The sequence below is a fragment of the Miscanthus floridulus genome, chromosome 4 (genome assembly GCF_019320115.1).
Source record: "Miscanthus floridulus cultivar M001 chromosome 4, ASM1932011v1, whole genome shotgun sequence".
Lineage (NCBI taxonomy): Eukaryota > Viridiplantae > Streptophyta > Magnoliopsida > Poales > Poaceae > Miscanthus > Miscanthus floridulus.
In genome coordinates this window covers 25748692-25776410 of record NC_089583.1, presented here as the reverse complement: position 1 = coordinate 25776410, position 27719 = coordinate 25748692, and the positions used below count along the sequence as shown (strand labels likewise).

Genomic DNA, 27719 nt, shown 5'->3' with positions numbered 1-27719 from the left:
AATGCTGTAATTGTCACAATTAGTTAGTCATAGAAGGCCTAACTGTCAAAGGGCCTCTTGTCTAACTGTTTAGAGCATCTCAGCGGCACTCCTCAGGTTCTAGGTTCGACTTTTCGTGGGAGCGAATTTCAGGCTGGGGTTAAAAAATCCCCTCGTGTGTCCCACGCCAAAGCACAGGTCTAAGGAACGGCCCTGTTCTCACAGGGGTACGGTGCCGCTGTGTATCGGTGGGGCAGCCCTGTTCTCACAGGGGTACGGTGCCGCTGTGTATGGGTGGGGCAAGGGTTCGAAGATTTTCTAGACTTGCGTGAGAAGATTATTCTTAATGCAATGTCCGGGGTGGCTTTCCCCCGCTGGTCCATAGAAGGCCTAACCTTTTGTTGTGGCAGCACATAACCATCAAGTACTTATTCTCAACTACGAGACTGCCATTGTACCACATATAAGAAAAAAAAATCACCCAAACAAACTGAAGTAGAGGATTAGGTGCAAATTGCATTCCCATTTGCTGCAACTTAATAACCCACAGTTTGATTGGTGTTTTTATTTCCCAAAGGCAATTTATTTCAATACGAATATTTTGTAACAATCTCAATTGGAAAAACAAGTTTAAAAGTCTCAATTTATTCCAAATTTCCAATACAAATATGACAAGTAAACAAGATTAAATCAATAGACCCATAAGTCCATAACATCTTTCCTTCTCAGTGACCCCTAACAGTAACAGAGTAAAAAAAAACATGAGATCAAAAAGATCTACAGAATCCTATTCTCTGGTAACCATTTGATAGCAAGTTCGCCAGCTGCTAAGGGAACGCCAAAATCAAATTCACCGGCTCATTAAGCACTACTCACAAGTATCACTTTCAATAAAAATCTAAACAGTAGCTCCAGAAAATTCACACGTCCTCTCTTTTGGTTCAGTTTTACGGTTAAATCCATTCGACATAAAATGCCTGGCCGAATACATCCGAAGGGCGTGGAATAAAATCCCCAAACAGACCTTTCAACATAGGAATTCTCATATTTGAAATCTTACCATTTCCATCTCCTGTGTACTTGCACATAACATGCTCTCAAGAACATGTTTCCGAGGGTAAGCAGAGAGTTGCAATTGATCAACAAGAGGACTAGCAATATTGTCATTACAAACACACTCCCATAGTAAGGCAACACGACACATATGATGGACAATGCTTGTTGTGTCAAGACTCAATACAAGAGTTAAATAGCTGGCGACCGCAAGAATCAGCAACTTACAATTCCAACAATCCTCGGGTCAGTTGATGACACAGATTAGATTGTTATCCTGAGGATGGGTGAAGGAACAAAGTCAACAAAACTACTGAGCATCAGAGAGCCCTCATGTATTGTCAGGTTCTGGAAATTTAGTCCAAGATACAAAGGGAACACCAAGAAATAGCAGACGCCCCCCTGATGCTTAAGGTGGTGTCATCTTTCACTTCGATCCACACGGCCACCACCATTCCTCCAGTTCTCAAGCCAGGCAGAGAAGCCTGTCACAAGGGCTTCTTGCATCCATGGGTAACGACTCTGCTCTGCCGCCTCAGGAACAGTAAGCCAGCTCCTCTGCCGGGTGTTCTGTTCAGCTTCGGGTTGCTTGCTCTTGAAATCATAGAAGCCCAACAGTTGCTTATGCACAGAACAAGTAGTCCAATCAGTAAAATGTGATATCAGGACATATGCAAGCAAATAAGAGCTCTTTAGCAAGAGCATAAAAACATTGCTCAGAAAGTAAAAAGTCAAACAAAACAACTATCCAAGTCCAGTTATATCTGCAGGGAATACCTAATAACTAGATGGAGACACGTCGTTTGCCTAGAGCCCTAGACTTGCTAGGACTCTAGGAGCCTAGGATGCAGACACGTAAACGAAGGCAAGTGGCCTTACAAATGCAAAACTACAATTTTTAACTTAGCTTGCATTTCTACATAAAATTGGTCAAGAAAGTTAACTGACGATCCAAGTTCCAAAATGCCAAATAAATTCATCTGCTGCGTACTTTTATTTGATATTATTCATGTTTCACTGGTTGGAGTGTGTTTGTTTATAAATAACTGCAAACTATTTTCAGCACCAACATATGGAAGTGACATAACTAGATAGAGAAATAAGCACTGATATAGTATTAGACGACAGAACATGATATAAAAGCACGGTTCAGGTCTACATTATGTTAACTACAACAGAATCCTCCTTTAAACCACTAGTCAACTCCCACTATTTATGGCAACCGAAGTGCAAAAATGCTATTACCTCTATCCTTAATCGATGTCATTCTACAATGTCTATTGTCTGAAGCTAGACTTAAAAACCTTAATCATTGCTACACACCAAAGTATTAAGATTTCACACGAGAATGATATTAGCTGAATAATTATCAAAAGGTATATACATATCACTATAACTCTAGTAAATTTAGTGGCCTAGTATTCCCTCTGTTCCAAATTACAAGTCATGTGTCAAAATACATAGTAAAAGCTATGTACGTAGAAAAGCCAAAATGACTTACAATTTGGAACTGAGGGAGTAAACAACAAATGAAATCAAGAGGACTTTAGATGCTAATAAGCTAAGCTATCCTTGGCACTCTGTTCTTAAAGTCAATGGTCCTCGATTTGAAAGTGTTGAATTGCCAGCTAAAGAACAAGTGGGGACTAGCATCATCAATATCAACAAATGGGAGAGGCATCTACCAAAGTGGACACATACCAGCTGTCCGTTGAAAATTCATATAGTTAAGGGTTTGAGATCAATTCTTAACCATTATTATCATGCTAGACTGCTGGTACTGTTGTGTCAAGAAAATTTTGTTATGTACTATGTGTTAGATTGATCTCCTAACCAATAAGCCCAACGGCTTATTGGGCCTTGGTCACGCGCCCTGATCGGGGGCGCCCAACCCTATATGGTTGGTGGGCCCCCGTCGCACTGCGCTATATAAAGAGGTGGGGGCCGGCGGCTCAAAGCACGAGGTTCGCCGTGAGCCGCAAACCCCACCGACAAACCCTAATTCCGATCTCGAAGAGGGCGCGCAGCCAGCGACGGGAAGCCGCCACCATCATCACTGTCATCCCATCGTCACTGCACTGCATCACCGTCTCCACTGCGTTGCCCCTCTTCACCGACCGTCGCTGCCCATGCGCAGCCTACATCGACAAACCTGATGGAGGCTACTGGATCCTCCACCCCTATGGTCTCAGGTTCGGTACCCTTTCCCTTTCTCTCCCTGTCTCTCTGTAGACCGTTTTACATGTCCTAGGATCTACCGTTTTACATGTTATACCGAATAGAACAGTCAAAGTCTAGATCTATGATCCTACAGTCTTATCAATGGCATCGCGACGCGCGCGGGCAGCCGTCGGATGGAGATGGACGGCCACGAGCGACTGGGCCAGCGCCGCAGCCCAGGCAGGAAAGGGCGCGAGGCTGATTTCCCGGCCCAGGCCCAGGTTGCGGCCTGGGCGTGGGGGTGCGCTGGAGCGCGCGCGCGCGTGAGCAGGCCGTGGGCCGCGCGTGTGCTGGCTGGGCCGAAATGGCCTAATGAATAGAAATAGCTCAAAGTTTTTCTCTTATTTTTCCAGAAATATATATATTTGATGAATTTCAATTGGAAGCTGATGCAAATCTTTGTGCAATTTTTGTCCAACGACAATTTTGTTCAGAGAACAGTGCAATATTTAAGAGTTTCTAGAAAAATAATTATGGGCATATTTAAATTTTCCGCTGCGTATTTAAAGTAATTATGGACTTTTAATTAAATTCGAACCAACGGGAGAATTTGATTTTAAGAGCCAAGAGAAAAATATGAGTTGATTATGATATTGTTATTTTCTGACCAACGTTGTTAATAGCAATATTATAATTTTAAATGATTATGCATTATTTCTATTTCTGCCCAACGATGATGTAGATTTAATGTATAAAATAATTGTATGTTTTAATTTTGACCAACGTTAAACTAAGGCATGCAATTATTGTTGTTATTTCTGTTCTCACACTATTTGAATTGTGTTTTCAGGGGGATACAACTTAATGAGTTGTATCAAAGAGATCCCCACTCTAAAAGGTGATAACTATATTGAGTGGAAGAAAAAGATAGACCTGGCCTTTATCCTCGCTGAGGTGGACTGGGTTGTCACCACACCGTGTCCCAAAGAACCTGTGGCACCGGTGAGGGAGACAGATGAGACTGATGCTGCATGGCAGAATAGAGAGCGGGATTTTGCTCCCGTAAAGATGTCCTATGACCTTGAGCATAGAAAATGGGTCACTGCCAACAAGAAGTGTTTGGCAGTGATAAAGAACACCATTGAGTCTGCTATTGTGGGCTCAATTCCAGACTGTGACACGGTCACAGAGTACCTAGACAGAATAAAGAGTCAGTTCACTGGCTCTTCAAAGACATATGCAACCCAGCTGATCAAACAGCTGGTTACAGAAAGGTACTCTGGTGGCGGCAGTGGCATTAGAGAGCACATACTGAGAATGAGCAATCTGGCATCTAAGCTCAAACCAATGGATTTGGCACTCAAGGATGAGTTTCTTATTCATTTGATTTTTGCTTCTTTGCCCAAAGAATTTGACACCTTTGTTGTTAATTACAACATACAGCTTGAAAAATGGGATTTAGAAAAGCTCATAGCCATGTGTGTGCAGGAGGAGGAAAGAATAAAAGTTTCACAAGGTGGTTCTGTCAACTACCTAAAAGATAAGAAAAAGAACTATAATAACAGCTCTTCCTCCAAGTCATCTGGAAAAGGTCCCATGCAATAGTCTCAGAACCAGCAATTCCCAGTGGCTAAAGACCAGTGTCTCCACTGCAAGAAGACGGGACATTATAAAAAGAATTGTCCTGATTTCTTAAAGATGATTATGAAGAATAAAGGTGAGAACATTATTACGTTCGTAAATGAATCCTTGTATGTAAAGTTTTCAAAATCTACTTGGTGGATTGATTCAGGTGCAACTATTCATGTTGCTAATTCATTACAGGGATTCTGTTCGATGAGAACTTTGCAAAGAAGCGAAAGTTTCATTAAAGTCGCAAATGGAGTACAAGCAGATGTTGAGGCCGTTGGAGATCTTCCTCTAGAGCTTCCAGATGGCTTCATACTTTTTCTTAGAGATGTTCTTTATGTACCTTCTTTGCAAAGAAACCTTATTAGTGTATCAAAGTTGGACCATGATGGTTATGATTGCTATTTTGGAAATGGCAAATGTCAGATATTGTTTAATAATAAATATGTTGGTCTTGCCTTCCGACAAGACGAGCTTTATTTGTTATCACTTCGTGAAAATGTGAATTCCGTATGTGATGTGAATGAAAATGTATCCTCATCAAACAATAGAAACAGAAAACGAAAGAGAGCTCACGATGCATTGTCGAAATTATGGCACTGTCGTTTAGGCCATATTTCGAGGGGGAGAATAGAAAGACTAGTTAAGAATGATATTCTTCCTCCATTAGAGCTCTCAGAGTTAGAACAATGTAGAGATTGCATAAAAGGAAATTATGTAAAGAAAATTAAGAAAGATGCCAAACGAAGCGCAGGAATTCTATAGATTATTCACACAGACATATGTGGTCCTTTTCCTGTGAAAAGTGTGGATGGTTATGATTCATTCATAACATTCACAGACGATTACTCTCGGTTTGGCTACATTTATCCAATTAAAGAAAGAACAGAAGCGTTGGATAAATTTAAAATATTTAAAGTAGAAGTTGAAAATCAGCATGATTTAAAGATTAAGATAGTCAGGTCTGACCGTGGAGGAGAGTACTACGGTCGGCATACCCCATATGGACAAGTTTCTGGACCTTTTGCAAGGTTCTTACAGGAGAATGGTATAGTCGCCCAGTATTCAACACCGGGCGAACCTCAGCAGAATGGAGTAGCTGAAAGGCGTAATCGTACCCTGATGGATATGGTGCATAGTATGATAAGTTACTCCACTTTACCCACGAGTCTGTGGATGGAGGCGTTAAAAACCACCATTCATATTCTCAATAGAGTACCAAGTAAGTCGGTGCCCAAAACACCGTATGAGTTGTGGACAGAAAGAGTACCCTCACTTAACCACTTGCGTGTGTGGGGGAGCCCTGCTGAGGCTAAAGTTTTTAACCCAAACATTGGGAAGCTAGATCCCAAAACAGTGAGTTGCCATTTCATTGGCTACCCAGAAAAGTCAAAAGGTTTTCGTTTCTACTGTCCTAACAGACATACAAAGTTTGTGGAAACGAGACATGCTGTCTTCCTAGAGGATGAAATGATTAGGGGGAGCATGGTAGCTCGAGAAATTGACCTTGAAGAGAAGCGGGTGTATGCACCCACTCCGATTATTCATGAGCCATTTTTCTCACTACCTGATGTTGCTGCACCAATAGTACAAGACACTGTGGTGCCAGCACCTGTTGTTATCCCGCCTGTGGCAACAATGAATGATGATGAGGAACCTATCCCTCAGGATCCTATAGAACCTATTGCCACACATGAGGGGGAGCAGCAACAGCCTCAAACAAAAAATGTGCCAATTGAGGAGGCCCCTAGAAGGTCTCAAAGAGTTAGAAAATCAGCTATTCCTGCTGATTATGAAGTGTACAACACTGAAGAATTTCAAATGGAGGATGATCCTACCTCATTTGAAGAAGCCATGAAAAGTGATCATTCATCAAAGTGGCTTGAGGCCATGGAAGATGAGATGAAATCAATGAATGCAGATAAAGTTTGGGATTTGGAGATAATTCCTAAAGGAGCCAAAACAGTAGGCTGTAAATGGGTCTACAAAACAAAACTTGACTCTCAAGGGAATATAGAGAGATATAAAGCCCGACTTATGGCAAAAGGCTTTACACAAAGAGAAGGGATTGATTACAATGAGACCTTTTCTCCAGTCTCATGTAAGGATTCCTTCAGAATCATAATGGCATTAGTGGCACATTACGATTTGGAATTACATCAGATGGATGTAAAGACGGCATTTCTCAACAGAGACTTAGAAGAAAATGTTTACATGGCACAACCGAAAGGTTTTGTCATGGAAGGAAAAGAACGTTTGGGATGCCGCCTAAAGAAATCCATTTATGGATTAAAACAAGCTTCAAGACAGTGGTACTTGAAGTTTGATCAGACAATAAAGAATTTTGGGTTTAAAGATAATGTTGAGGATAATTGTGTCTACGCAAAGTTTAAGAATGGGAAGTTTATTTTCCTTGTCCTGTATGTGGATGATATCTTACTTGCTAGTAGTGATGTCAGTCTACTACTGGAAACAAAGAAGTTTTTGTCCTCAAAGTTTGATATGAAAGATCTTGGTGAAGCTTCGTTCGTTCTAGGGATCGAGATTCACCGAGATAGAAGTAAAGGGGTATTAGGACTGTCACAAAAGGCATACATAGAAAAAGTCTTAAAGAAATTCAGTATGCACAAATGTAGTCCCTCACCTGCTCCTATAGTCAAGGGCGACAGATATGGGGATTTTCAATGCCCCAGGAACCAATATGAGATCGATCAAATGAAAGTGGTTCCATATGCTTCAGCTGTCGGAAGCTTGCAATATGCTCAAGTGTGTACGCGCCCTGACTTGGCATTTGTTACCGGGTTACTTGGCAGATTCCAGAGCAATCCAGGAATAGAACACTAGAAATTGGTAAAGAAAGTCTTGCATTATTTGCAAGGAACGAAAGGCCTCATGATGACGTATAGAAGATCTGATTCACTCCATATAGTAGGATATTCAGATTCTGATTATGCGGGAGATAATAGAAAATCCACGTCTGGATATGTGTTTACTCTCGCAGGGGGAGCTATTTCATGGAAAAGCTCAAAGCAAACCGTCACTACATCGTCCACAATGTATGCCGAGTTTGTAGCATGTTATGAGGCAACGGGGCAGGTGAACTGGCTAAAGAAGTTCATACCCGGTTTGAAGGTGGTTGACGACATCAATAGACCACTGAAATTATACTGCGATAATAATCCAGCAGTACAGTATGCTCACAACAATAGGTCAAGTGGTGCTGCCAAACACATTGACATAAAGTATTATGTTGTGAAGGATAAAGTCCGGGATCAAATGATAAGTCTTGAGCATATAAGTACCGAAAAGATGCTCGTGGATCCGCTTACAAAAGGCTTACCACCCAACGTATTCAGAGAACATGTAGCCGGCATGGGTTTAAGGGAGAGCCTATGATTCCTGGACTATAAAGGGCCCAAAAGTTAAAATAACTATTTCAGATCAGAGACATGCATTGTAGCTGTTAAATCTATCGGCGATTGACCGTGACGATGAGACATGCTCTATGCATCATCTGTGAAGAAATGAGTAAGGATAAAAGGATTGAAGTTTTAAAGTTTAAAGATAAAAGTAATAGTGAGATCAAGGGGGAGAATGTTAGATTGATTTCCTAACCAATAAGCCCAACGGCTTATTGGGCCTTGGTCACGCGCCCTGATCGGGGGCGCCCAACCCTACATGGTTGGTGGGCCCTCGTCGCACTGCGCTATATAAAGAGGTGGGGGCCGGCGGCTCAAAGCACGAGGTTCGCCGTGAGCCGCAAACCCCACCGACAAACCCTAATTCCGATCTCGAAGAGGGCGCGCAGCCAGCGACGGGAAGCCGCCACCGTCATCACTGTCATCCCATCGTCACTGCACTGCATCACCGTCTCCACTGCGTCGCCCCTCTTCACCGACCGTCGCTGCCCGTGCGCAGCCTACATCGACGAACCTGATGGAGGCTACTGGATCCTCCACCCCTGCGGTCTCAGGTTCGGTACCCTTTCCCTTTCTCTCCCTGTCTCTCTGTAGACCGTTTTACATGTCCTAGGATCTACCGTTTTACATGTTATACCGAATAAAACAGTCAAAGTCTAGATCTATGATCCTACAGTCTTATCACTATGAAGAAATTGTAACAAATTCATAGCCTTTAGAGGTGAAAGTTTAAGACTCAAGACTAAGTTCTAGACTCCAGACTGTTTGAAGGATTCCAAACTAAATAGTTCTCAAAAGATAGACAATGGATCTGATCCTCCACAAAGTTTCTCTTGCATGTATTTTCCATAAAAAGGCGATAGGCCATATATCAATAAAAAGGTATGCCATTTATGTCTTGAAGAGGACGGAAGGATACACTTACCCCCAACCCATCCCCACACACTTTCTTTTTCCTTTCTTCTTGGGGGTGGAGGGGGGACTAATGTTGTATCAAATAAAACGTAGAAACAATGTCTCACCACTAAATCTCCTCGAACTCCAGCTTCTTCGATAGCTTCCCTTGCAGCTGCCTCTTCAACAGTTTCATCATTCTCCCAGCCTCCCTGCATCAACAAATTACAAATGTATATTAACCAAATAGGCACTATCGTGGTCATAAGAGAACTGCGTGCAACATATGTGACAAATGGGTAAATGTAGAGGTCGAAATGCAAGAGCATCATAAGGTTGGCATTTGGATATCTTCCAGAGATACCTGAATGACTTAAGTGATCGCTCATTGGCACCTGTCTTCTTAGTATCTAATTAATCACAGTAATATGGGCATGACACCAAACAAAAAAACTCAACAGAACTGATGAAAAATCTCTATAGCCTAACAAATTTCATATAAACTATTTTGTTAAGCTAAATAACAGAAAAAATATACTCAGATTTCTGATTTTCCATACATCATACTGTGACAATTATGTGAATGTCTTTGTGATATATGTTTAGTCATTTATTTACATTAATCATACCTTTGGAAATAGAAGACCTGGTCCACTTTGGGAGCTGATGATGAGAACTTCAACAAGTTTCTTTTGTTCATCATCAGAAGCTTCATCATTAATCTCTCTATATCTGAATGGTATGCACCTATATACAAACAAGGAAGAAGCATGAGACAAGTAAAAATTGCAACATTCACATTATTACAAGAAACTGGGCCTACAACCATAAGACTCGAGATTACAAGGTATTGGCAAAACCCCCAAGGTATATTTCTTGGTGCAGCGTACGCATAACCACGCTGAAGCAAAAACAGATGCTTTCTATATACTGTAGAAGATGGTACCATTGATTACTTCATAGCAGTAGAAACTAGAAACTTAAGTCCTTTGTTTGCAGTGCTCAGTAGACTGCATATCAACTTATGTTTGTATCAAGGAGTAAAATTAGAACAGAGTTCAATACAAGAAGAATAAACTAAGCGATGGTTTTCCAGACACCTTGGTAAAATATTGGACTAGTGCTGCAAAAGATTTGTACTCTTAAGTCTATAGCCACTTTTTTTTTTTTTTTTTTTTTTTTTTTTTTTTTGCGGGGAAGTCTATAGCCACTTGAAAGAATAAAAGTATAAAACAACGAATGCTCACATCACCAACAGGAAACATTAATGTAACAAACAACAGCGACATTTGCCATTGCATTAATGGTCAGAAAACAATGAAGCAGCAAGAAGACAAATAAGCTGTTCTACCTGTTTTTTATGTAACCTCTCATAAAAGTACCTAATCGTACTCATAGGAACAGGAAGTCCCAACACACTACAGGGCCCTTTCCATGGTCTAACTGATGTCTTCCATTTGGCTCAAGTTGCGCATCTATCTTTGTATTTTAATTTAGAAATATGTCTATTTCTTTCAACACTGTTTGTACATCACAAAATTTGAAAAAAAGAATGAGCTTCCTTCCTAAAATTTACTGTAGAATTTTAAATAAAACGGACATAGTAGGACGGAACATGACATACTGAGCTTATGTCAAGCTTAAAACTATCCGATCACTAGCCAGATTTGCACATCACTGTCGGCCTCATCACTGCCGGATTTGTGAGAACCGGCAGTGATGTACCTTCACTGCCGTTATGAGCTTAAAAATGAAAAAATAATTGGTGCTAGGCTAAAACCGGTAGTGAAGGACCACATCACTGCCGGTTTTTGGTTTCAACCGGCAGTGTTTTGGCGGGCACTCATCACTACCGGTTTAAGCCAAGAGCCGACAGTGATTGGGCTCTATCACTGTCGGTTCTAGCCAAGAACCGACGGTGATAAACCTACAACATAAAAAGGCTGCAGCCGTCCTCTCCTTCCTCCTCTCTTCCATCCCGAGAACAGAGGCACGTATTTGGACCCTTCCCTCCATTGTTGCGGCTGCTCTTCACCATGAAGTTAGTGCTTGGATTTTGAAGAATGGCTTGATCTTTTTGCTTTAAGGTTAGTTACAAACATCCACTTCTTTGATTTTGTTGCTTAATTAGCTTTGTTTTGATGGCTACATTGCTTGATTCTCATTCTAGTTCTTTCTCCATTCTAGAATGCACTTTTCTAATTGGACATTTGTGCAAGGCTCAAATTATGGTGAATTCATCATCCAAAAGGTTGGTGTCTATGAACACGTTTAAATTCCTAGCTAATTATTCCATGGTGGTCAAGATCATCATTATTAGTATGTGATGCTATAATTAGTTCTTATAAGTAGAGTAGAATAGTTGTTCTTCAATATTGTGCAATAATTATTTTTTACTACGATTTTCAATTTATAGGGCCGGGGCTACCAATTTCAAATTTTCAATAATTAGTATACAATAATATTTTCCAAAAATGGTACTTTTGAGCTATAATTGTTGTTCATGAAGCTCAATTTTTTATTAATTCTTTGTAATTACTGTCTCAGTATTTTTTTTGTGTAGAGATGGATCGAGAGTGGATGCATCTGTCCTGAAACGGACAAGCGGAACATGCATGACGTCAGCCAGTTTATCACCGATGCCAAAGCCCATGCTGGGAATGGGAACCCTATCTTCTGCCCATGTAAAGATTGCAAGAATCATAGGAACTTTCGTCAAATTGAGTCTATACGATCGCACTTGATTACCAGGGGGTTCATGCCAAACTATACGATATGGACTATGCATGGTGAGGTTGATGTGAATGTTCTGTAGGGAAACGATGATGATGTGGACATGCCTGACGTAGCCATCCACGATGCTGACGAGGAACCCGGTGTCACCACAGAACCTATGGCTATAGTTAATAATGTGTTTAGGAACACGCTAGCTGACGACACCGAGAATAACAATGGCATTTCTTAGCTGCTACGTAATGTAGAGACCAGATGTCTTAGTGAAAGACAGCTGAGAAAGCTAGAGAAAATGAGACAAGATGGCAAAACACCATTGTATAGGAATTGTCTAATGAGCAAACTAAAAGCTGACATCATGCTGTTAGAGTTCAAATCGACAAACGGATTGAGCGATAAATGCTTCGATCAGTTGTTAGGTATAATAAGGAAAATGCTACGAGAAAAAAACGAGTTGCCAGAAAAGACATACTTGGCCAAGCAAATGATCTACCCCATCGGCCTCGAGGTTGAAAAATCCACGCGTGTTCCAATGATTGCATATTGTACCGTGGAGAAAAATACAGAGACTTAGACAAGTGCCCCAAGTGTGAAGCTCCATGGTACAAGGAAGGGCCGTCAGATGAGGGTACCAAGACCAGAGGAGGTCCCGTAAAGGTCGTTTTGTATTTCCCTATAGCTCCCCGGGTGCATAGGCTGTTTGCATGTGCAAAGTCAGCCAAGCTGTTGCGCTAGCATGGCGAAGAGCGTAAGAAAGATACAATGATGAGGCACCCCGCCGATGGACTTGACTGGAGGACTGTCAATACTATGTTCTATAAAGACATCGGTGGAGAGGTAAGGCACCTTTAGTTTGCTTTGAGCATAGATTGGATGAATCCTTTCGACCAGGTTAGAAGCAATCATAGAACGTGGTCAGTGATGCTCTATATATACAACCTTCCACCTTGGGTCTGTATGAAGCGGTCGTACATCCAGATGCCACTACTGATCCAAGGGCCAAGACAACCTGGGAATGACATCAATGTGTTTCTGGAACCAGTGATCGATGAACTAGTGGAGATGTTTGAGAAGGGTATGCCGAATGTTTGGGACGAGTACAAAAAGGAACATGTCACGATCAAGGGAGTACTTATCGCTACAATCACCGACCTACCAGGTCGAGGTTCGTTGTCCGGAGAGAAGACAAAAGGCTATACTGGATGTGCCGAGTGCTTGGACGACACCAATGTGGTAAATCTGCCAAATAACTCAAAGATAGTTTATATGGGACATTGTAGGTTCCTACCTAAGGATCACCTTTACCACAGGAACAGAAAATATTTCAACGGTACTATTGAGAAACGCTTAGCTCCAAAGGAAGAAAAGCTACATCCTGTGGAGCTGCATCCTGTGGAGCTAGAGAATGGCCAGTTCGAACTTCCGGTTGCGTCATGGACATTGTAGAAGGAAGAAAAGTGTGCACTTATTTCTTTCTTCAATGAACTCAAAGTCCCGACGGGCTACTGTGCAAACCTGAAGAGGCTAGTGAACATGAGAGAACTCAAGTCTACCCACAAAAAGATCCGGAATGGTACCAAACTTTTACACAGGCTCTAATGTGCCCTAGGGATAAGAATTTTGTGGAGGTGGATGAAAAAATCTATTGGGTCCAAGATGAAATTCACCCTCTTTTGTCTCATTCGGCATAGAGAAAAATATAATAAATAAAAAAATGATCAGAAAAACCTCAGATCCTATGTGGGGTCTTAATTTGGGTGTACATGCTTATAAAAAAATTTAAGCCATTTTGAAATAGGCGGAGTATACATGCTTCACAGAGGTACATGTGCCCTTTCATCGAACCATGACTATACACATAGGTTATCAAGGTTTCTGTGGTTCATAGGCATTCCGGTGTCGTATTGGTCTCAAAATTATTCTCAGGCTTGCACGTGCCACGTGTAAAGGAAACACCAAGTTTGGGATTTTTTGGAGATGGTTTGCTACTTTTCTGAGGTTTAATTGAATTTCCGCGTGATGACACCGTTTAATTATAGGTTGAACTGAGTCTATCCACGAAAAGATCTGGAATGCTGCCAAACTTTTACACAGGCTCTAATGTGTCTTAGGGATAAGAATTTTGTGGAGGTGGATGAAAAAATCTATTGAGTCCAAGATGAAATTCACCATCTTTTGTCTCATTCGGCATAGAGAAAAATATAATAAATAACAAAAATGATTAGAAAAACCTCAGATCCTGTGTGGGGTCTTAATTTGGGTGTACATGCTTGTCAAAAAAATTCAAGCCATTTCGAAATAGGCGGAGTATACATGCTTCACAGAGGTACATGTGCCCTTTCATCAAACCATGACTATACACATAGGTTATCAAGGTTTCTGTGGTTCATACTCATTCCTGTGTCGTATTGGTCTCAAACTTTTTCTTAGGCTTACTCGTGCCACGTGCGAAGGAACCACCTAGTTTGGGATTTTTCGGAGATGGTTTGCTACTTTCTGAGGTTTAATTGCATTTCCGCGCGACGACACCGATTAATTATAGGTTGAACTGAGTCTACCCATAAAAAGATCCGTAATGGTGCCAAACTTTTACATAGACTCTAATGTGCCCTAGGGATAAGAATTTTGTGGAGGTGGATGAAAAAAATCTAGAGTCCAAGATGAAATTCACCATCTTTTGTCTCATTCGGCACACAGAAAAATATAATGAATAAAAAAATGATTAGAAAAAACCTAAGATCCTTTGTGAGATCATAATTTGGGTGTACAAGCTTGCCAAAAAATTTTTAAGCCATTCCGACATAGGAATACATATGCTTCTATTTATTCAGTATATAAAAGATTTTTTTTAATATATATAAACATCACTGTCGGTTTCAAAAAACCAGCAGTGATGAGAAGAAACCGACAGTGATGCTGGTTATCACTGTCGGTTTATTTTAAAAACTGGCAGTGATATATAAAAAATGAAAAAAATTGTGCGAGCCCATGGGTTTGAGCTCGGGTCTTGGGTTGCAGAGTTCAGAGACTTAACCGCTGCGCTAGTATAGGATGTGTGTCAAGGTTTATTTTATTTTTTCTTTTTGACCTTTAGATCGCTTAATAAATTATAAAATTAAACCAAAAAAATTGGGTCACCCGGGATTCGAACACGGGTATCGGGGGCTAAGTTGCGGGGTCTTAACCGTTGAGCCAGTAGGAGGTATTCGAAAGAAGTAGAAAAGATAACTTACTTATACTGGGACCGCTACACGACAATCACTGCCGGTTTAAAAAATGGCCCGGCAGTGATATTTCTACATCACTGTCGGTTTAGACTTATAACCGGCAGTGATGCTCCCATATCACTGTCGGTTTATAATTAGAATCGACAGTGATAAGGTCTGGTATAAAAACCCGGCGCGAGTTGAAATTATCCAAATTTCAACTCCGCGCCAACCGTTCCCAGCCCCACGCTCCTCTTCTTCAACGCCAACGCCCGTGCACTGCCCCACGCCGGAGCACCCATCCACCGCTCCCTGCGCCGCCGTTCCCAGCCCCGTGCTCCTCTTCTTCGACGCCGACGCCCGTGCACCACCCCACGCCAGAGCACCCGTCCATCACCCCCCACGCCGCCGTTCCTAGCCCCGCGCTCCTCTTCTTCGACGCCGACGCCCATGCACCACCCCATGCCGGAGCACTCCCTAGGCCAAAGCACCGCCGAGGCCTTCAGGAACGCGCGGACAGCTGCTTTCCCACCCCCACGGTAAGTGCATGGCTCACTGTCAACTAAGTGTTTGATGAAATGCCCCACGATTGTTGTCTTCCTAATAGCAGGCGATTCCTATTCGATTAAGTTACATGCCGTTACTCCTTGGTTTAGCTATCCTTGTATGTACATGATGTTACATAAACCGATTAGTTTTTCCCTAAAGAGATTATGCTACCTACTGATTTGTTGAGGACCTAGTAATCATGGCCCTAAACTGTTTGTACCAGAAAAAAAAGTTAAAAACAACTTTTAAAATTGGCTATCGATTGAGTGTTAAACTGTTACTCCTTGGTTTAGCTATCGATTGAGTGTCAATTGATTTTGATGGAATGTATAGCATGCTTAAAAAAACATCTATAGATGTTTGTTCCAGAAAAAAAGTTAAAAACAACTTTTAAAATTGGCTCGGCAGCAGCAGCAAGTATGATTACTAAACCACATTGATCTCCGAATAATAAACACTCCAATTATTGAGGTAATTTTTTTATCATGTCAAGGATAAAGAACATTAAATAGATTTAGTTTGGCCATATAACTTGAATAATAACTCTTGTTCAGTGAGTTACCATTACCACTTACCACACGCCTAATTTACTTAAATATATAGGCAACTATGGTATGGTATGTAGTGCATGTTGGTCACATGCCTGGGATTTATCAAACCTAGGAAGATTGCTATGCTCAAGTCAATTGCTACCCTGGTAATTTGCACAAAAAATACAACACAGAACCTAAAGCTTTGAGGGCCTACTATAGTCATCCGACCTACCTTGCAAATCATGGGCAACCAGCCTACTATGGTCCGATGAATGCAAACCATGGCCATCCGCTGGCACTAGAGATCGAAGAGAAGCCACCCGCCGGAGATATGAAGATTAGGAGAATTGCTCCTTGGTCTTGGAAAGATGTCATGCTTTTTATTTATAGCTATGGTCATCACTTTTCTTATTTGGAAGTTGATGCATGCTTAGTTTCGTAGAACAATAGGTGGACTTTGTTGTATGTGGTGAATCAAACAATGAATTTGTTCTAGGTGAACATATGCTATTATTTGACTTTGTTGTATGTGGACTTATTATTAGACTTTGCATTAAACATATTATATATATATGAACATATGCTATTAGTAGTTGTCCGTGGCCAAAACTAACCATGATTGTGTCACAACCATGACTCATCGTCGCCTGTTACCCCATCACCAAAGAACAGATTGGCAATAAGAAGCGGCTGATATCGCTGGGATGGGAGAGCCGCATGATCCGACAAACGGTGACGGTGTCAATCAGGTCGGTGAGAACGAGTAGCCATGGACCCCGTCCGGCCTACTCGATCTGGGTCAAAATGACCAAGATGGCTAGGTAACTTTGGTATCATGTGACTATGTAGCCATACACACTAATCAATTGAGAGGGTCATAGCTTACTTGGTGTCTCTAGCAGGAGCCTCCGCCGGCCGAGGAGCCAGAGGGTTCGGGTAGCAGGAATGCTAGATCCAAGCGAGGCGTGTCAAAGATTCCTGTTGGTAGGAATGCACACTAGCACATTACTGAGTTTGATGAATTCAGGGATCCACTCTCACTGCCTATAGCTTTGACCAAATACAAGACTATCCTCGGGTTACTTGTTAGGGACTTCATCCCGATTAAGTACAGGAAGTGGATTGAGAAAGATGATGTCCGATGGAGGGTTCCCGAAAGCAAGAAGGATTACATATGGGATGTCAAGATCCCAAAGTATTTCACTTTCCTAGCCGAGTATGATAGTGAGTTAGTCAAGAAAAAAGCAAATGAAATCATGGGGACATGCTTCAAGAATTTCAAGGGGACATTGTACAAGAATTTTGTCCTCCAAAATAAAGAACCAGATTTCGATGGTGGACAGTTTAGCAAGCAGAAGGACTTCTAGCAGGATTTCAAGGAATACATGTTATCCGAGGAGTACTTAGAACTGAGAAGGAAGAATAAGGAGAATTCACAGAAAGCGATGAATTCTCATCATCTCGGCTCTCGTGGCTAGGCCAAAAAGATGCCAAAATTTGAAGCTGAACTTCAAAAGATGGATCGCCTTGCTAAGGAAGGCGTTGAGGTTGAGACCACCGATTAGGAGCCTAGATCGGTATTATACTGTATGGGGAGAAATGTACGGCACGCCGAGGACGGGAGCTTTAGGTCCTCAAATCAACCCATGAGCGAACTCATCCAGAGGATCTCCCAGGTAACTAAGGAGGTGAGGCAAGGGACTCGCACTTATAATAGGAAGAAAGACGTTCTCACCCAAGCACTCGGAACCAAGGAGCACACTGGTCACACTAGAGGAACCTGTGTTGTTCCTTGGAAACTAGCATTCCCCCAAGAATCTAACACTTACTGGAGCCGCTCGAGGGGTAGAGCGGAACAGGAGGCAGAGTATTTGAGGAGACTAAAAGAGATGGAAGACAGAATGGAAGCATGGATTGAGGCGACCGTTGAAGCGCGAGTTGAGCAAATTTTGCTGTCCAAGGGGTCAGTAGTACCACAAAACCCTACTCCTACTGCCTTTAGCCCACAGTTTAGGGGTCACAGCAGCTGCGGATCGACCCCGCTCGACAAAGAAGAGGCAAATGTGTCTCATCCAGTGGACGACATCAATGAACCCATCAATGTAAGGTTGTACATCTGTCAGGAATGGACAAAGGACAAGGTGGCGCTCGGCCAGGCCAGGCCTACGGGAGACAGGACAATTAATGGCCACCCAATTCCACTAGGGTATGCTCGTGTCACCATTGACAGAATACTTGATAAGAAGTTTAACAAGATACCCATTGAGTACCCCGTAGCGGAAGACAAGCCGAAACTTGGTTAAAACAAGGGCTCTCAAATGGCCTGGCGCAAGCGCTTGATTAAGCTTGACCATCAATTGTCTTCTGATGATGAGGACGACTGCGAGTCTTCGCCCACCCACGATGATCACTCACCATCTCCCAATAGAGATCACCCCCTCCTCATCCAGAGCCATCACCCCTAAGAAGATAGAGGTCTCCTTCTATTCCTCCTCGTTCGACTCCATCTTCATCAGCCCCAAGAAAAGAGACTCCTCCTCCTCCTCCCCCTCCTCCATCTTCATTAGCACCGGGAAAATAGAATTCTCGTCGTCATCCTCCTCCTCCTCCACCTCAGCCCAAAACAAGATCAAGGACATCCTCATAGTCATAGAATAGGTCCTTGGATTCGATCGCTAATGCTCCCAAAGTGGACAAACAGAAAAGAAAAAGGCCATTCAGTGGCAGCGTTACCACCTTGATGAAAGAAAAATTTACAGCATACATCTCGAAGGAAGATTGTGTTAGTTTCTTCAATCTCTATGCCTCACTGCCTTCATTTTGTTGAAGTCCGAATTTGAAAGGCAAACACAGAATAAATACGCTACAACAAGATACGAAGAAATACACAATAAAGATTTAAGGAACATACAGAAGTACGTCGAAGACAACCTAGGACTAACCATAGAAGAGGCCGCGACCATCTATTATGATGTATAAGGGACGGCAACACCGGCAATGAAGTATGAAAGGGGAAATCTTTTGGTTCCTGATGAGGAGTATAAAAATCTGACAACATATATGCGCCAGTTGCATGAATATTACATGGCCCAAGCAACAAAGACAGATGACTTTGGTTTTGAGATTATTATCCGTTCGCCACATGTTTTCCATTATCCTAAAGAAGAGAAGTTTGATGTCGAGTGGGAGTGCTTGTTTCAGCTATACCAGAAACGCTCTCTCGATGTTCAAATGTTGACGCTGTGGACTATGTAAGTACCCTACACGCATGATATTACAATTAACTACTCTCTCTTGACAAATTGTTAACTTTCGAGCGCTTCCCATGGTTTTATGTAGGTGTATTGCAAAATTTTGTATTGTAAAAAGCAAATGGGATTACATAGGCTTCTTGGACCCCTTGCGAGTCAATGAGAGGACATGTCTAGGCCTCTATGGATGTGACGTGGAAGACCTAAAACAAAGATTGATTGCTATTTTCGACGAATTCACGATGAAGAACAAAACCCACATACTTCTAGCCTACAACTGCGAGTATGTGTTCTCGGTTTTTAATTTTATGCTTCTTTTTTCATTAAGATTATTCGATAATTAGAATTCTGTGATTGTAGCAACCATTTCATCTTCATTTGTGTCAATCTTGCCAAAAAACTGATCGAGGTGTGGGACTCGAAGAAAAAACCATTTCATCATCTGGATGCACCGGTGGCAGTGCTGAATTAGTAAGCGATCCTAATAACATATTATTTTCTAATCACACATACTGCTTTCTAATGTTTCTCCCCTTAATGTTGCTCAGTGTCCGAAGAAGACATATCGGTGGGACGCCGGTCCCATTCAAGGTTGTCGAAATGGAGGGGAAGTACCTATCACAACCGGCGGGAAACAATGAATGCGGGTTTTACGTAATGTGGGCAATGCTTCGCTACATCGGCGGGAAATCAGAAGAAGCTGATAAGTTGGTGTGTATAATCCCCATTTCATTTATGTATGTTAATAATTTAACAAAATGATTTAATGTTCCTCTTTGGATATCATCTTTTTTGAATGATAACGCAAGAAATATAACCACCAAAGGCCGTTAGACATGGAGATCATCGCACTGCACTCGGAGCTCGCAAAATTCATCTTAGCCGAGGTATTGGAAAAAGATGGAGTATTTTCCACTGCACAATCCATGAGGTACAAGGACCAGTATGGCCTAGAGCGGCTCGCCAAATTATTGTAAGAAGTCCAATAAGCATGTGTGAAGTCCAAGAACATTTCTTTTTATTTTGAGGGATTGAGATGTGGATAAGAACATTTCAATTGTAACCATAACATTTGTAATGTTTAATATTGATGTACCTATCGTCTACGTAGCGTATATAAAGAGAAACCCAATTCCATGAAAAAATATAAATTAAAATCAATTATAAAACAATAAATTGCGAACGTGACATCACTGTCGGTTATCAGAAAACCGGCAGTGTTGTCGTAAACATCATTGTCGGTTAGCAACAAAACCGGCAGCGCTGGCACTGCCGGCTTGGGCCACAAACCGGCAGCGTTGGCTTAGCCATCACTGCTGATGCTTGTCATAAACCGGCAGTGATTCTTACTACAACACTGCCGGTTGAAACACAAACCGATAGTGTTGTTGGAACTGAGCTCTACCGTGTGGTCTTATGAACCGACAGTGTTGGTGGAAAGAAACATTGCCGGTTGAGTAAAGAACCGGCAGTGAAGTTGAAGAAAACTGCCAGTTTGTAGGAACTGACAGTGATAGCTGACCCTCGTCACTACCGGTATGGTTGTGCCGGTTCAAAATCCGGCAGTGATGGGGTATTTTGAACCGGCAGTGATGTGGTATTCTGACGTAGTGGATTGTGCCAACCTAGAATAAGAATCCACTACAGGGAACATATGCCTAAGTTATCCAATGTCTAACTAACTCTTCTACACAACTACTTCTGGTAGGTCCATCAGCCCACAAGTGATTCCTTCTACAATTTTGGACAAAACAATTGCCCCTTATGCTGATAGTACCTTGTCATCACATGAAATTTAGTGGTGCACAAGTAGCGAAGAATAAAATGGTAAACAAGTGGCGAATGGGCCCTTACATGGTAAGCTGCCAAGAAACTAATGTACTAATAACTAATGACACACAAAGAGGCTACTATTCACCAATTATGACCATCCTAGGACAATTAGTTAGCTAGAGAGGTCGACCCTGTAAAGTAATTGCTGCTCCCTCGTCTGTACGCACAGCAGGGGCAGGCTTCGAAAGTCTCTCCTGCCGCACTATAGCCACAGCAGGGGCAGGCGCCAAAGTCAGCCCTATTGTCACATCTAGTCATTGTAGCAGCCTGGTAGCGTGACATGTCTGTGTACAAGGATTAGATATGTAGAGTTGTATATATAGCTTTCCACTACAACTCAGTAAAGTTGAGCGAGTTCAGTTTTGCCATCTCTTCTGTAGAGCTTCGACCAACGCTAGTGCTTGTGTTGTGTGTGCGCGCGCTCTGTTCTCCCTCCCTTCTTCTACCTCCAGCCATAGTGTGTATGGTCAATAATGACGGTGAGCGGTCTGCTCACCCATGCCAGAGATCTCGGGACCAACAAGTGGTATCAGGAGCGGCGTCTTCTCGCGAAGGTAAAACGCTCATGTAATTGATTGTATCTGCTCGACTTGAAGGTGGAGCAGCCGGTATGCTTGGCAGCACGGCACACCGAGGAGCCGTGGCTGTGGCATGCTCAATTTAGCCATCTCAGCTTTGACGCACTCAGTCGGCTAGAGAAGATGGTCCGAGGGCTGCCCCACATCAAGCATGGAGGCGAGCTATGTGACAGTTGCATGGCTGGGAAGCAGAGGAGGCTGCTGTTCCCAAAGGCGGTCAACTATCGTGCGGCGGACACTCTTGAGCTCGTCCATAGCGTTCTCTGCGGGCCAATCATGCCAGACACAAATGGTGGCCAGTGGTACTTCCTCCCTCTCATGGATGATTGTAGTCGCTATATGTGGCTACAACTCCTGACGAGCAAGGACGAGGTAGTGGAGGCGATCAAGAAGTTCAAGGCACGTACAGTGGCGGAGAGCAGCAAGAAGCTACGCATGCTGCGGACTAATCGTGGTGGCGAATTCACTTCGGTGGAGTTCGCTGCGTACTGCACAGATCAGGGTGTGGTGCGATACCACACCACATCGTACTTGCCATAGCAGAATGGCATGGTGGAGCGGTGGACCAGATGGTGGTCGGCATGGCTCGATCCATGATGAAGGCTAAGAGCATACCAGCAAGGTTCTAGGGTGAGGCGGTGACCATGGCGGTGTTCATCCTCAACCGCACGCCCACCAAGGCCCTGAAGGGCAAGATGTCATTCGAAGCTTAGAATGGGCGCAAGCCGAGCATGTCCTTCCTCCGGACATTTGGTTACATTAGCCACATCAGGAAGACGAAGCCGGTCCTCACCAAGCTAGAGGCCAGGAGCACACCAATGGTGCTCCTAGGCTATGAGGAAGGTACCAAGGCGTACTGGCTCTACGACCCACATGGAAGCAAGGTGGTTGTCTCGTGCGACGTCGTGTTCGACGAGACGATGACCTGGGACTGGGATAGTCTAGGCATGGGGAAGCGGGCTGCTTCACCAGCACATTCGTCGTCGAGCACTTAGTCATCCACAGTGGTGGAGACACTGGAGAGGAGGTGCTGACCACTCCAACAACAGAGCCGAGCACTCCTGGGGCGGTGCTGAGCACTCCGGGAGGGGTGCTGAGCACTCTAGGAGTGGTGCCGAGCGGTCCTATAGTGGTACCGACCACTCTAGGATGGGTGTCGAACGCTCCTATAGCAGAGCCAAGAGGTCTTGTAGTGGTGCCAACCACTCCAAGACTGGTGCCAAGCACTCCTGTAGTTGTGCCAAGCACTCTAGGAGTGGTGACGAGTGGTCCAGTAGTAGTGTTGAGCACTACAGCCGAGGTGCCGAGCACTCTAGGTGCTATGCCGACCACTCTGGCGAAACAGGAGACTCCATTGACGTCGATCGAGTTCACCTCACCTCCAAGCGACATCACTAAGTTCATGGATGCCTTCTACAACGGTGAGGAGGTGCGGTGATGTAGGCTGGACGACATCGTCGGTGGCACAGGTTCCTCAGGCCTAGCGGGTTGGCTGCTCAATGACCTAGAGTTTCTTCTCGTCAGTGTAGATGAACCACCAATGTTCGCGCTGGCCAAGCACGATGCAAACTGGCGATGGGCGATGCTAGAGGAGATAAAGGTGATCGAGGAAAACGAGACTTGGGAGCTCATCGATCTACCTCCAGGATGTCGTCCGATCGGCCTGAAGTGGGTGTACAAGGTCAAGCAGGACGAGTGTGGCACCATTATCAAGCACAAGGCACGCCTCATCGCCCAAGGCTTTGTCTAGCGCGAGGGCATTGACTTTGAGGAAGTCTTTACGCCGGTAGCGCGCATGGAGTCTATCCGACTGCTGCTGGCTTTGGCAGCAGCGAAGGAATGGCACGTTCATCACCTAGACATAAAATCGGCCTTCCTCAATGGTGAGCTGGCAGAGATGGTCTTTGTCAGACAACCTCCGGTTTTGCCATCAAGGGAGCGGAGCATAGGGTGCTCTAACTGTGCAAGGCGCTCTACGAGCTATGGCAGGCCCCATGAACATGGAATGCCAAGTTTGACACCATGCTGTGCGAGCTTGGGTTCATGCGGTGTGCAACCGAGCACACGCTCTACACGCGGCGATGGGGGGAAGGAGGAGCTTATCATCGGCATGTATGTGGACAACTTGATCATCGCCGGCGCGCGTGCGGAGGACATTGGTAGCTTCAAGCGCGAGATGACAGCTTGTTGTTGAATGAGCGATCTCGACGCGCTCTCCTATTACCTCAGCATCGAGGTGAGATAGGGGAAGGAGGCACTCATGCTCGGTCAGAGAGCGTATGCCTCAAAGCTATTGGAGCGGAGCAGCATGGCTGAGTGCAAGCCGTGCGTGACTTCGATGGAGGAGTGGCTGAAGCTGACGAAGGCCAGTACCACGGCGAAGGTAGATGCAACACTCTACCAGAGCATCATTGGAGGTCTATGATACCTAGTTCACACTAGGCCAGACATTGCGTTCACCATGGGCTACGTCAACCGCTTCATAGAGGATCCCCGGGAGGATCACTAGGCCATGGTGAAGCGGCTGCTGTGCTATGTCAAGAGGAAGGTGGATCAGGTGATCGTCTTCACCAAGACATGCAGAAGTGGGTTGTAGCTCACTATGTTCAGCGATGCAGACATGGCAGGGGACATCGACAGACGGCGGAGCACCTCTGGCGTGCTCATCTTCCTCGAGTCGGCTCCAACCTCATGGCTATCGCTGAAACAAAAGGTGGTGCCGCTGTCCACATGCGAGGTAGAGTACATGGTGGCGGCCATAGTAGCGTGCCAAGCTATGTGGCTATGCCAGCTGCTGGGTGAGCTGACCGGTGTGGAAGCTCACCCACCACTGATGGTGGACAACTAGCCCGCCATTGCCCTCACAAAGAATCTGGTTCTCCACGATCGGAGCAAGCACATTGACGTTAAGTTCCACTTCCTCAGGGACTGTGTCGATGGAGGGCAGATCGTCATCGAGTTCATCAAAACTGGTTGGCAACTCGCGGACGTCCTCACCAAGCCGCTCGGCCATCTTCGGTTCATAGAGCTGAAGAAGATGATCGGTATAGTGGAAGTTCTAGGGTTAGCAACAGGATTAAAGGAAGAATTGTAAAGTAATATGCTGCTCCCTCGCCTATACGCGTGGTAGGGGCAGGCGCCGAAAGGGCTCCCCTGCTGCTGCATTGTAGCCGCGGCAGGGGCAGGCGCCGAAAGGCTCTCCTGTCATACTGTAGCCATAGCAGGGGCAGGTGCCCAAGTTAGCCCTACTATCACATCTAGTCACTGTAGCAGCATGGCAGCCTGGTATGTCTATGTACAAGGATTAGAAAGGTAGAGTTGTATATATAGCTTCCTGAAGGGACCATGACGCCTAAGAGGGGGGGGGGGGTGAATTAGGCAACTTAAAAAACTAACTCTAAACTATGGCCTCTTTTTCTAAACCTAGCAAAAACATATGCAAAAGGTAAACTATCTAAATGTGCAACTACGGTTTTGCTAATGTGTTGCTATCTCTACTGTAAAAAGGAGTAATATAATCAATGTAAATGCAGAAGCTAAAAAGCAAGGTAGAGATATGCAAACTCCCATCGACGACTCCGGTATTTTTACCGAGGTATCGAGAAGCGTGCAAGCTTCCCCCTAGTCCTCGTTGGAGCCCCTCGCAAGGAAGCCCTCGCAAGGGCCAAGCTCCCGGTCGGGTAACTCCGTGGATAGCCTCGGGCCTTTCCCACGCACAAGTGAGTCTCTGATGTGCCTTCCAGCAAGCCTCTCCCGGATGCTCCCCGCCGTCTTCACTATCAAGCTTCCGGCCGAAACGCCGAGGGCCTTGTTCCCTCCGATACACGGTGGCGGCCACACCACAAACACGGTTGGTGTGATCTTACAAGACTACAAGCCCCTCCAATGTACAACAATGATGCTCGCAAGCACCGAGTGGTAAGAGGTATGCAAACTTCACTAAACACTAGGCCTAAACCTAGAGCAAGAGCATAAGTGGTGGTCTAATCAACCTAAGCACTTCGCAAAGCACCTACGCTAATCACCTAATGAATCACTAAGCACTATACAAGTGGAGATCACTAAAATGGTGTATCAACACCCTTGGTATATTTCCTCACCTCCACACACCTCAAATGGTGTATCAACACCGCTGAGAAAGTAGCCGTTGGGGACGAAATCCCGCTTTTCTGCTACTGACTGGATGTTGATCACGTCCTGATCGGACGCGTCCGGTCGTCCCGACCGTTGGAGCCGCGATCCACTGACGCGTCCAATCGCATTTTTGCCGCTCTGGAACCTCTTTGTACTCGACCGGACTCTGTTGTCCTGTGTTCGGTCAATCTGCCACCAGCGTCCGGTCGCGCCTGTTGCCGAGCCTCTAGATCGGAGCGTCCGGTCACTTTCCTCCAGCGTCCGGTCACCTCTGTGAGCTCGTTTCTTCGCGATCTTGCGTACGGCTTGGTTCCTATGTTCGTGCTTGGACTTTGCTTGATATCTTGGGTCTTCTCTTATGCTTCTAGGGTCTTGCTTATGGTGTTGATTATCGGATCATCACGTCGCCTTCATCCAAGTCTCGTCTTCCATCCTATTGAACTACAAAACAATCACTTGCAAATTCATTAGTCCAATTTGTGTTGACCATCAAACACCAAAATCCAAAGTAAATGGGCCAAGGGTCCATTTTTCTTACACTTCCCACTGCAACTCAGTAAAATTGAGCGAATTCAGTTTTGCCATCTTCTCTGCAGAGCTCCGACCAACGCTGGTGCTTGTGCTGTGTGTGTGCGCGCTCTGTTCTCCCTCCCTTCTACCTCCAGCCATAATGTGTGTGGTCGGCAACAACGGTGAGCGATCGGCTCACCCGTGCTGGAGATCTCGGGACCAACAGACCCTACTCCCAATAGAAGCAGCAGTACAACACGGGGATAATCGGAGCCCAACAAGGCCACATGCATCCATTCCAGTTGCTAACCAAAACGATCCAAGCATAGCAAACCTTTAAGCTGCCCAACCAAGCAAGCAGCGCAACCAAACTGACCCAATGAGATCGAATCGAAGGCAGATAAAAATGCTTCATTTCTTTGGCGGTGGGGATGCGAGAAGGTAGAGAGGGAGGAGAGTTGTGGTGGTTGGTGTGGGGAAGGGGGGGCTCCCCCCCAACGGACGCACCCGGCCACAAGGCGACGGCTGTTCTCGTAGCGCTGCAGGTGCCGGCCCGTGCGGGCCACCAGATCGCACATGCCCCCCTCCCCCTCTTCCTCCGATCCCACGGCGAGATACAGGCTGCCCCTAGCCAGCACCCCCGCTTCCTGGAGCCTCTTCCCTCTCGCGTCAGGACAACGAGTGCCGGCCGGCAGTGCGCGGCAATGCGGCGGAGGCGGGGCTGGGCGGTGGGTGGCGGTGGCGGTGGCGGTGGCGGAGGTGAGGAAGTTGTGTTATCGTGGGGCTTGCTGCGCTGTGGGGCTTGGGGCGCTTGGCCGCTCGCTTCCTCTCTCTTTTCCTTTTCCTTTTCTTTTGTTTCCTTTGCTTTCTCCTTTGTGTTTTTCTATTTTGTGTGGTGGTTCTTTTCATTATTTTTATAGTTTTTGATGGTTTTTATTTTTTTATAATTTTTTAATCATAATATAAATACATGAATATACATTCACTCTTATAAGTACATATATATACACACTCTACCTCTATAAGCACCACTAAAAGATTGAGCCGATAGAGTCAAGTCGATACCTTGGATAGGTTCTACCGTAGTGTTAAAAGGTAAATTTCTTCCGTCCCTCATTTCATTGCCCCTCGTTCCCACCCTTTTTAGTTCTACTCGTGTTGATGACATTTTCTTTCATCTACCAGTCCATCACCTCTTAATCCCACCCTTCTGGCTTTCATTCCTATCAGAGCTGGCTGTATCATCTTCTTACAAGAC

At 44.5% G+C, this 27719-nt stretch overlaps 1 protein-coding gene across 1 annotated transcript; it reads right to left on the bottom strand.

Annotated features, from left to right (window-relative positions):
• Window positions 1-1109: 1109 nt before the first annotated feature.
• On the bottom strand, window positions 1110-27039 carry LOC136551189 (nudix hydrolase 16, mitochondrial-like). The gene is made up of 4 exons (XM_066542762.1): window positions 26969-27039; window positions 9764-9881; window positions 9263-9346; window positions 1110-1653 (listed from the first exon to the last, which is right to left on the bottom strand). Exons 1-4 carry the CDS (start codon window positions 27037-27039, stop codon window positions 1453-1455), a joined length of 474 nt encoding a protein of 157 aa, XP_066398859.1. The 3' UTR covers window positions 1110-1452.
• Between the last annotated feature and the right edge of the window lie 680 nt (window positions 27040-27719).